This window comes from Hyperolius riggenbachi, chromosome 7, assembly GCF_040937935.1.
Source record: "Hyperolius riggenbachi isolate aHypRig1 chromosome 7, aHypRig1.pri, whole genome shotgun sequence".
Lineage (NCBI taxonomy): Eukaryota > Metazoa > Chordata > Amphibia > Anura > Hyperoliidae > Hyperolius > Hyperolius riggenbachi.
In genome coordinates this window covers 120,649,019-120,659,944 of record NC_090652.1, presented here as the reverse complement: position 1 = coordinate 120,659,944, position 10,926 = coordinate 120,649,019, and the positions used below count along the sequence as shown (strand labels likewise).

Genomic DNA, 10,926 nt, shown 5'->3' with positions numbered 1-10,926 from the left:
TCAAAATTAGATTTTACCCATGAGGTAAATTATCAAACGTTCCATAAAGTGTTTGATAAAGCTTAGTGAATTGAGGCCTACGTATACACTAACACAACACTGTATAGCCTCTACACAGTGCAGTGCCTAAATGTAGATACTGGCAAGATGACACTGCATGGCCTCTACAGTGTGCAGTGCTAAATGTAGACACTGGCAATATGACCCTGCATGGCAGCTTGTCCACATGTATTCCAATGAACCCAGTCAGTGGAAATCACTACTATTATTTTGCTGGGTTTAATGTGTCAATATACTTATACTTAAAAGTGTGTTTTAAATGAAGCTATAATCAGTGATATGGTTTTAGGGTCCCTTTCACACTGCATCTGTTGAATTCCCTCACAACAGACTATAGTCGCATCACTATGCAAATCAATTATATTTCTATGGTACATTCACATCGGGTGTGGTGGATTCAGTTGGAGTAACGCACGTGCGTTTCCTGGACAGCGTGTGCATTTTCAGCGGCAGTGAGGCACACTGTATGTACCGTATGCTTCACCATATGTGTAGCATCACATTTCTGCATGATGTGATTTTTCACCACTGTTTCACTGTTATCCTATCCTATAGCAACGTGTATAAGCATGCTTAAAGGGATACTTAAGGCTCCTGAAAAAAATGAGTTTTACTCACCCGGGGCTTCCACCAGCCCACTGCAGCTGTCAGGTGCACACGCAGTCTCGATCGAAACCTCCTGGCCCCGCCGGCAGCCGCTTCCAGTTTCGGCGACAGGCTGGGAACGGGAGTGATTCTGCACGGTCCTGGCAGCAATAGCAGTATAGAGGGTGCTATTGCGGCCAGGAACGCGAAGAATCACTGGCGTTCCCAGCCTGTCGCCGAAACCGGAAGTAGCTGCCGGCGGGGCCAGGAGGATTTGATGGTGACTGCATGAGCACCTGACAGCTGCAGGGGGCTGGTGGAAGCCCCGGGTGAGTAAAACATTTTTTCACGAGCCTTCAGTGTCCCTTAAGTTTAAGTACAATACAGTAGAACTTTAAACTAGTGACTGAAGTGTTTACATTCTTCATGGTAGAAGCCCCCAGGTAAATTCCACTTTTTTTTTTTTTAGGGGTTACAGTACTCCATTAAATAAGATTAATTTGTTACAATAGATATATGACAATGTCTCTTTACATACAATCCCTGCAATGGACACGCACAATGTGGGTAGCGAGTATAACACAGTGACCCACCTGCTACTTTGAAAGACTGAAGAAAAACATTACTGCTTTCTGAAATAGAATACAACACTCCTCCGGAACTCTGAGCTCTAAATCTTATCCAAATCTAAATCCGATGAAATGACAGCCAACCAGAATTACAGCTATGACGGCTAAAAACTCCCATCAGCTATTGGCAGATATGAATGTGTAACAGGGATACCGCATTTCACAAGCCACGCCTCCCTGTTTTCAGTTGTGCTTCCTGTAGCTGCTGTTCATCACCCTGACGCATGACAACACAGAAACCAATTATATCGGGGTGTCAGGCATTCGTTGTCAGCTTGCCAAGAACCTGCAAGTCAAAAGGAGCTTCTGCACAATCACATCTGAAGACACCAATGGCTCCTTTTCCCAACCTATGTACAGATGATCCCACACACCATCATCATGCTGGACTAACCACAGAATTGCCTTACTACTGGTTTCATTATAAATAGTCACACCCTTGCTATTGAAGATGGGCTGGTTTATCAGGTAATGATTCAGTCACTAAAAAGAAAGGAAACGCCTTAAAGGGATCAGGTTACTTCATTTCATTATAAAAAGTACGGCTGAAATTTGTTACTATCCTCAGATGAAAACCTCAGCGGGACGCTATGTAGTCATGAATTTCCCATCAGTCACTGGGATGGACCTCTCAATAGATCTCATCTTCTCAGAGGCCATGGGCGAGGAACAGGGTATGGCACAAGACATGGAGACAGACATGGCACTGGCATGCTCAGTCCTTGGTAGAACAGCTGTAGTGGAAATTGGGTGCCGTTGGGCAGAGCTCTTCACAGCTGGTCACAGTGGATATCACAGTTTCCCTTTTTACAGTCGATTTACTTTGTAGATACAGGTTTTGCTCTGCCATAAATGTTGTGCACTTGTAAACAATGGTCATCTCGCAGGGCTACGGTTTATGCTTGAAATGGGCTTCCACTGGAAAAAGAGACAGAAGGTTAGAGGAGACCAAGTAATCAAGCTTAATTAATGTCAGCCCCAACCCCTTTCCAACATAGAGTCTGTACCCCATTTAAAAAACCCTCCATTAAAGTGACCTTTATTATACAGTAGAGTCTAAGTTATGCAGAACTCAATTAACCAGCAGTCTCAACCAACCAGACCAAATCTCAGTCAGTACTCACGGTGGTGAAGGACAACTTCTTGGGCTGTTTGTGGGCTTTGTTGTGCTTCAAGACTGGGTTCCACAGCTCCCCCAAGGTTAATATATTTCCAATTACTGTATTGTAACATTTAATACATAGTTCATAAAAAGTTTATAGAGTGGGGTATAGTAATGTTTTAGCTAGGCTGCTTTTTTTTTTTTTTTTTTTTTTATATCGAGTCTTAAGCAACCCACCTGGGTGGGACTTAGAAGGTCCAATTTCAAGCTGCAGATATTTGCATAAACTGTTCATAAATTTGCTTAAACTCGGAAGTAGTTATAGTTACATCTCATTGATCATCCCTACTCTTGACCATAAGACGCACCTAGGTTTAGAGAACAAAAAACAAGGTTTTCTTAACTGGAACTGATGGTCTAGCGGGCTGGGACCACCGCTCCATCATTAGGCCAATCACTGCACTTGCTCAGTAGTCATATGTCAGCTTTCTTTTGGTGCTATTTGATTGCTGCTGCGAGTTTTACTTTTTATTATACCGGTATTCATCAAAAAAGACATTTTTTTTTTACTTTCTGTGCTGACATTTTTCAAATAAAGTAAAATTTCTGTATACATTTTTGCCCAAATTTATTGTGCTACATGTCTTTGATAAAAAAAAAATCCATTCAGTGTATATTTATTGGTTTGGGTAAAAGTTATAGTGTTTACAAACTATGGTGCCAAAAGTGAATTTTCCCATTTTGAAGCATCTCTGACTTTTCTGACCACCTGTCATGTTTCATGAGGTGCTTAAATTCCAGGATAGTATAAATACCCTTCAAATGACCCCATTTTGGAAAGAAGACATCCCAAAGTATTCACTGAGAGGCATGGTGAGTTCATAGAAGATTTTATTTTTTGTCACAAGTTAGCGGAAAATGACACTTTGTGACAAAAAAAAAAGTTTCCATTTCATTTAACTTGCGACAAAAAAAAAATTAAATCTGCCACGGACTCACCATGCCCCTCTCTGAATACCTTAAAGTGTCTACTTGTGTCTACAAATTTTTGATTTTTTTTTTTACACACAATTGTCCATTTACAGAGATATTTCTCCCACTCAGCATGGGTATGTGTAAAAATACACCTCAAAACACATTATACTACTTCTCCTGAGTACAGCAATACCACGTGTGGCACTTTTTTGCAGCCTAGGTGCGCTAAGGGGCCCAACGTCCTATTCACAGGTCATTTTGAGGCATTTGTTTTCTAGACTACTCCTCACGGTTTAGGGCCCCTAAAATGCCAGGGCAGTATAGGAACCCCACAAGTGACCCCATTTTAGAAAGAAGACACCCCAAGGTATTCCGTTAGGTGTATGGTGAGTTCATAGAAGATTTTATTTTTTAAGTTAGTGAAAAATGACACTTTGTGAAAAAAAACAATAAAAATCAATTTCCGCTAACTTTTGACAAAAAATAAAATCTTCTATGAACTCGTCATACACCTAACAGAATACCTTGGGGTGTCTTTTTTCTAAAATGGGGTCACTTGTGGGGTTCCATTTTTACGGGCTCAAAACCGTGAGTAGTCTGGAAACCAAATGCCTCAAAATGACTGTTCAGGGGTATAAGCATCTGCAAATTTTGATGACAGGTGGTCTATGAGGGGACAAATTTTGTGGAACCGGTCATAAGCAGGGTGGCCTCTTAGATGACAAGTTGTACTGGGCCTGATCTGATGGATAGGAGTGCTAGGGGGTGACAGGAGGTGATTGATGGGTGTCTCAGGGGGTGGTTAGAGGGGAAAATAGATGCAATCAATGCACTGGGGAGGTGATCGGAAGGGGATCTGAGGGTTTGGCCGAGTGATCAGGAGGCCACACGGGGCAAATTAGGGCCTGATCTGATGGGTAGGTGTGCTAGGTGGAGACAGGAGGTGATTGATGGGTGTCTCAAGGTGTGGTTAGAGGGGGTAATAGATGCAAGCAATGCACTGGCGAGGTGATCAGGGCTGGGGTCTGAGGGTGTGGGCGGGTGATTGGATGCCCTAGGGGCAGATAGGGGTCTAATCTGATGGGTAGCAGTGACAGGTGGTGATTGATGGGTAATTAGTGGGTGTTTAGAGGAGAGAACAGATGTAAACAATGCACTTTGGAGGTGATCTGAGGGTAGGTCTGGGGCAATCTGATGGTGTGGGAGGGTGATCAGATGCCCGTAGGAGGCAGGTTAGGGTCTGATCTGATAAGTGGCAGTGACAGGTGGTGAATGACGGGTGATTGACAGATGATTACAGGGGAGAATAGATGTATACAGTACACAGGGGGGGGGGGGGTGTTGGGAGGTCTGGAGGGGGTCTGAGGTCGTTCTGAGGGTGTGGGTGGGTGATTGGGTGCCCTAGGGGCAGATAGGGGTCTGATCTGATGGGTAGCAGTGACAGGGGGTGATTGATGGGTAATTAGTGGGTGTTTAGAGGAGAGAACAGATGTAAACAATGCACTTGGGAGGTGATCTGATGTCGGATCTGCGGGCGATCTGATGGTGTGGGTGGGTGATAAGATTGCCCGCAAGCGCAGGTTAGGGGCTGATTGATGGGTGGCAGTGACAGGGTGATTGACGGGTGATTGAAAGGTGATCAGTGGGTTATTACAGGGGGGATAGAGGCATACAGTACACGGGGGGGGGGGAGGGGGTCTGGGAGAATCTGAGGGGTGGGGGGGGTGATCAGGAGGGAGCAGGGGGCAGTTTAGGGCATAAAAAAAATAGCGTTGACAGATAGTGACTGATGGGTGATTAGGGGGGTGATTGGGTGCAAACAGTGGACTGGGGGGGGGGGCAGGGGGGGGATCTGAGGGGTGCTGTGGGTGATCAGAGGGAAGGGGGGGGGTGAGATCAGTGTGCTTGGGTGCAGACTAGGGTGGCTGCAGCCTGCCCTGGTGGTCCCTCGGACACTGGGACCACCAGGGCAGGAGGCAACCTGTATAATAGGCTTTGTATACATTACAAAGCCTATTATACACTTTGTCAGCGGCGATCGGGCAGCTAGTAACCCGCCGGCGCTTCAAAACGGCCGGCGGGTTACAGCGCAAGGGGGCGGAGCCTGTCGCCGCCGGCTGATCGCGTCACGAATGACGCGATCACCACATAACCACGCCCGCCACCGCCGATGGGCGTATTGCGGTCGTTTGGGCCCAGCCCTAGCCGCCGCCCATCGGCTGTGGGCGGTCGGCAAGTGGTTAATTCTCTGAGCCTATCAGAGGGTGGAGCTATCAAACACTCCTGGAGTTACAGATGCAACGCCAAAGAAGATATTGTGCAGCTAATGTGTGGAATGATGATCACTGGAAATGTGAGTTATCACTCACAAGCACGGCCAGTTCTCTCATAAAGCAAGGTCAAACACTTGCATCAGGCGCAGAGATTACAGGGGCAGCATGTTTGTACTGTGTTTACACTTACAGCATGCAGTCAGAGTAGGAGGAGAAGCGAGAGGAGCAGCTTGTTGTGCTGTGTGAGGAGTCTTACAATGAGTGAGGAGGGGGGAGGCAGGAGAGCAGCAGTGTTTTATTTCACTTGCACAGCAGAATGGAGAAGGTGGCACTGCTGTCCTGACTAAGGAGGAATGGAGTAGCTGAGGGTGAGCAGTTTGTTTGTCACAGACACTCACAGCCAGCCAGTGTGCTATTGTGTTGAGCTGTAAAGGGACTGAAGACTTGTGTCAGTGTGATATCTACATAAACAAGTTAACCATCAGACTACAACACACCAAAAAGTGAAGAGGTCAGAATGGTTTGCGGATGCAAATTACTTGTCTATAGTACATCTAATACTAGATACACACTATGCAATTTCCCGTTAGACCGGCGGGTTTAACCACTTGATGACCCAGCCTTTACCCCCGCCCCCCCGCCTTAAGGACCAGCGCTGTATTTGGTGATCTGTGCTGGGTGGGCTCTACAGCCCCCCAGCACAGATCAAACACCAGGCAGAGCAACCAGATCGCCCCCTTTTTTCCCCACTAGGGGGATGATGTGCTGGGGGGGGGGGGGTCTGATCGCTCCTGCCTGCGTGTGGCTGGCGGGGGGGGCACCTCAAAGCCCCCTCCACCGCAGGATTCCCCCTCTCCTCCCTCCCTTCCCCGGAGATCCGAGGCTGCACAGGAACGGATCTGTCCTGTGCAGCCTCTAACAGGCTCCTGCCTGTCATGTGACAGCGATCCCCGGCCGCTGATCGCTGATCCAGTACAACGCTGCTACTGTTAGCAGCGTTGTACAAATGTAAACAAAGCGGATTATTGCTGCTTGTGTTTACATTTAGCCTGCGAGCCGCGATCGGCGGCCCGCAGGCTATTCACGGAGTCCTCCGCCGTGAATTGTCATGAAGCAGCCGCTTCCTGATTAATTAGCCTGCAGCCGGCGACGCAGATGTGCGTCGCTGGTCCTGCAGCTGCCACTTTGCCGACGCGCGGTATGAGTGTGCGGTCGGCAAGTGGTTAATCAATATTTTTCAGCATGTCCGATCTGCTCTCATTCAATGATCTTCAGATCAGCATTGCACAAAATCGATCCCGTTATTGATCAGGAAAAGATCGGACATGTCAGAAGTTATCGATTCGACCGTCAGTCTGATAGGAAATTGCATTGTGTGTACTTAACATGAGTTAAGATCAGGTCACTTTACATACTGTATACTGGGGCTGATTTACTGAGACAACTAATAAGGATTCAGAGTTGATGAACCAGGTATTCTGACTGTTTGCTCTGACTCCAGTTTTCTTCCCAGCCAGTCTCTACACTTGTTGGTCTTGGCTCTGAGAATTGTTACCTGCGTATTCCTGTGGCAGCATTGGCTTATTGAGAACTTTCTGGAAAGCTGCGATCCACTCAGCACGGTCAGTATCCGTCTCACAAGCAAAGAGGAACTTCCTGTCCGGAGTGGTGATGGTGATCCCATACTGCCAGTGATTCCCTTGTACTGATGCTGGAAGTCCGTCATCTACTTTATATTTGTTCTCCGAGCTCCCAATAAACACTTCCCCTCTGGCAAAGGCATCCTGTGAGAGGACAACATTATGAGGACCTATGCACCAGTGTCTACTCTATCCTTAGTAACTCTATTTTGCCATATTGACAGCCACAGAAACCCACTCATCTCCTGGAAGCAGGAACTTGGGCGGCCGCTAGCGGCAGAAACTTGGGCGCTGACACAAGCGCCTTTATCAATAGAAGCTATAGTGAAAAATATTGCCTGATAAATAGCGGCCATGGACGTATTTTGCACTGCAGGTGGCCCCAGCACCCGATGATTATCGGGCAGAGTGCCCAAATTTCACACTATAGCCACTATTCACAAAGGTGCCTATGGCAGCAACTGAAAATGATCATCTTTGCTGCAGATTGGCGGCTGAGGGTCAGTTAAAGGGGCACTATGGCGAAAAAAAATTGTACAATTTAAAATATGTGGAAACATAGACAAATAAGAAGAACGGTTTTTCCAGAATGAAAATGAGCCATAAATTACTTTTCTCCTATGTAGCTGTCACTAACAGTAGATACCGTAGTAGAAATCTGACAGAAGCAACAGGTTTTGGACTAGTCCATCTCTTGATAGGGGATTCTCAGCAAAGCTTTTATTCTTTATAAAGATATTCCCTAAAAAGGATTTAAACAATGATGCTGGCCAGCTTCCCTGCTCCCTACACAGTTTTTTTTAGCAGTTGGACTGAGCAACTGCCATTCACTAAGTGCAAGTGCTTTTGAAAATAATAAATCCCTGAGAATCTCCCTATGAAGAGATGGACTAGTCCAAAACCTGTCACTTCTGTCAGATTTCTACTACCTACTGTAAGTTACAGCAACATAGGAGGAAAGTAATTTATGGCTCATTTTACTTTGTAAAAAACGTAACTTAAAAAACGTCTTATTTGTTTATCTTTGCACATATTTTAAAAAAATGTTTTCCGCCATAGTGCCCCTTTACTGCTAGGCATGTGGGGGTGGTTACGGTTAGCCGAGAAGTGTGTGTGTGTGGGGGGGGGGGGTGGAAGGTTAGTTGGGAGGGTGGCTAAGGTTAGCTATGGGTATGGGGTGGTCAAGGTTATTCATTGAGGGGGGTTAGGTTAGTCATGGGGGAGTGGTTAAGCTAGGTATCACAGAGGGAGGGTTCTGTGAGAGAATAGGGTAAGGTTTTGCTGTAATAAGATATAGGTACATTTTACCTATATTTTACTATTGGAAAATACCACTATAAATAGTAGAATATCAGTGAAATACCGATATTCTACTATCAGCTATTCCCAGGTGCCCACATTTCACCACGACTCTATTTCATGCACAAGAACAGAGATAGTCAAAATATAAGGGAAGACGCCGAGAGCCCAGTATAGTGTAGTATGTACTGTAAATTGGGTATGGAAGGTAAGTATAGGTAGATTATACTCACAAACAAGGGTTACCGTCCAGGTAACCACTATGAAGGCAGGTGAGGAGATTAGACCTGTCCCCACTCATGATTAAGAAGTCGCTCTCTGTAGATCGGGAAAAAAGAAGAATTCCCCTCCACCAGGGGTGGAAACAACTGCAAAAGTAGTACAGAGGCGCCAACAGGGTAAAAACAATATTTCTTTAAAATGGATAAAATGAAGTAGGTAGCGGTGGACTTACCCCTCCAAAACAGACACAAAAATTGCTGTTTTAAGCAAAAATCAGTTTATTTACATACTCCAAACAAGGTGCAACGCGTTTCGCGGGTATATCCCACTTCCTCAGGCAATAAATAGGAGCATATCACTGTTGACAGAAGACAGTATTTACATGTAAGACCCATATGCATATAAGATTGCTTCTCTTACTAGTCCACACATTGATCGCTTCCCCCCCCCCCCCGAGAGAAAAAAACACAACACCCCCCAGTTTCTTTCCCCACAACCTATTATACTTAGAATACACTATATACCCCTGTGTTAATATGTATGAGAGACAAAAATATGAGCACGCATATACACAGATATATATTCAATTCAAAGCCCATTTTAGCCATTTTATGAAGATATTCTATATATTAAAAAAAATTTAAATTAATTTTTGTATAATAATTTTTTTAAATATCTTGGCTGTTTGTATGTGTACTAAGCATACTGTCTTCTGTCAACAGTGATATGCTCCTATTTATTGCCTGAGGAAGTGGGATATACCCGCGAAACGCGTTGCACCTTGTTTGGAGTATGTAAATAAACTGATTTTTGCTTAAAACAGCAATTTTTGTGTCTGTTTTGGAGCGGTAAGTCCACCGCTACCTACTTCATTTTTTCCATTTTAAAGAAATATTGTTTTTACCCTGTTGGCGCCTCTGTACTACTTTTGAAAAACAGAGATAAAGTCGCACACCATGCACACTTCCAAGGTGCAGGACCAATGTCAAAACGTAAAGAAATCCAGAAGGTCCGCCCACTCAATGAAGAATAAATTGGTGTTTTATTCACACATTATGCCAGATATCCATTCAAAAACCAACAACAGTTTCGGGGCCCCAGCAGGTCCCCTTTGTCAATGTAACTAAACCGGTTGGTGGTTAACTGTAGTATGTGGTAACAGACAACTGCTATGGAGGAGAACGTCGTTGCAGCTACATATTCTTCTCTGTGACAGTTAAAGCAGTGACAGGTTCTCCACTATCATTGAAAGCAATGACAAGTTATGCTTTGTAGCAGGTTCTCCACATGGCAGTTAGGCCCCGTTCACACTGCACGCGTTTCCAGCCGCGTTTTGGAAACGCGTGCAGGTGGCCGACACGCACGACATCAGACATTGCATAGAGTGCAATGTCTGATGTTCACACTGCATGCGTTCCGGACCTGTGCGGTCCGGGAACGCATGCTGCATGCATTTTTTGTAAAAACGCATGGCTGTCCCATTCACTTTTCAGTGATGGGATCAGCCACGCAACGCACACAAACGCGGATGGCGTGCGTTCGTACGCGTTGCGGTCCGCACGCGTTCCGCACGCATGGCCATCCGCGTTTGTGATGTGAACGGGGCCTAATACTAATAGCAGTTTCCCTGTCAGATTCACTTCCACGGCAGTGACAAGTTCTCCTCTGTGGGAGTAAAAGCAGTAACTGGTTGTCCTCTGTGGCAATTACAGGTTGTACCCTGTGGCAGTAACTGCAGTAGCAGGTTCTACTCTGACACTTATGCTGGATACACACGGTGCGTTCCCGCACTCGTTGCGCCCGTCGATTCGCGTCGACTCGATTCTTTCCGACATGCCTGATTCACGTTTCGATGGATTGTTAGGTCGATTTGGCATACTTTACATGTAAATCGACCTAACAATCATCTAAATGCGCTCGGAAATAATCGAGCCGACGCGAATCGCCGGCGCATCGAGTGCGGGAACGCACCGTGTGTATGCAGCATTACAGTAATTACTGCCACAGTGGACAACCAGTCATGTTTGTCACTGCCATTGAGGAGAATCAGTCACCTATGCAAAAGGAAAAGGTCATGTTGCTGCAAACATTTTACATGACAACCATCAAATGAAACATTCAGGTTGGGGGTTTATGTGCTC

General features: G+C 45.6%; 1 protein-coding gene across 2 annotated transcripts in view; it reads right to left on the bottom strand.

The window, feature by feature from the left end:
* Positions 1-944: 944 nt before the first annotated feature.
* The window catches only part of ADAP1 (ArfGAP with dual PH domains 1), a 326,339-nt gene continuing 316,357 nt past the window's right edge, over positions 945-10,926 (bottom strand). Inside the window, exons 10-11 of one of the 2 annotated variants that reach the window (XM_068244589.1) lie at positions 7,180-7,408; positions 945-2,192 (exon numbers count right to left, since the gene is read on the bottom strand). In XM_068244589.1, coding sequence (XP_068100690.1) covers positions 2,164-2,192; positions 7,180-7,408 — 258 coding nt within the window. In that variant the 3' untranslated portion in view covers positions 945-2,163. Of the gene's footprint in view, positions 2,193-7,035; positions 7,409-10,926 lie in introns of those variants that run through there. The other variant, XM_068244587.1, reaches the window with a different exon arrangement.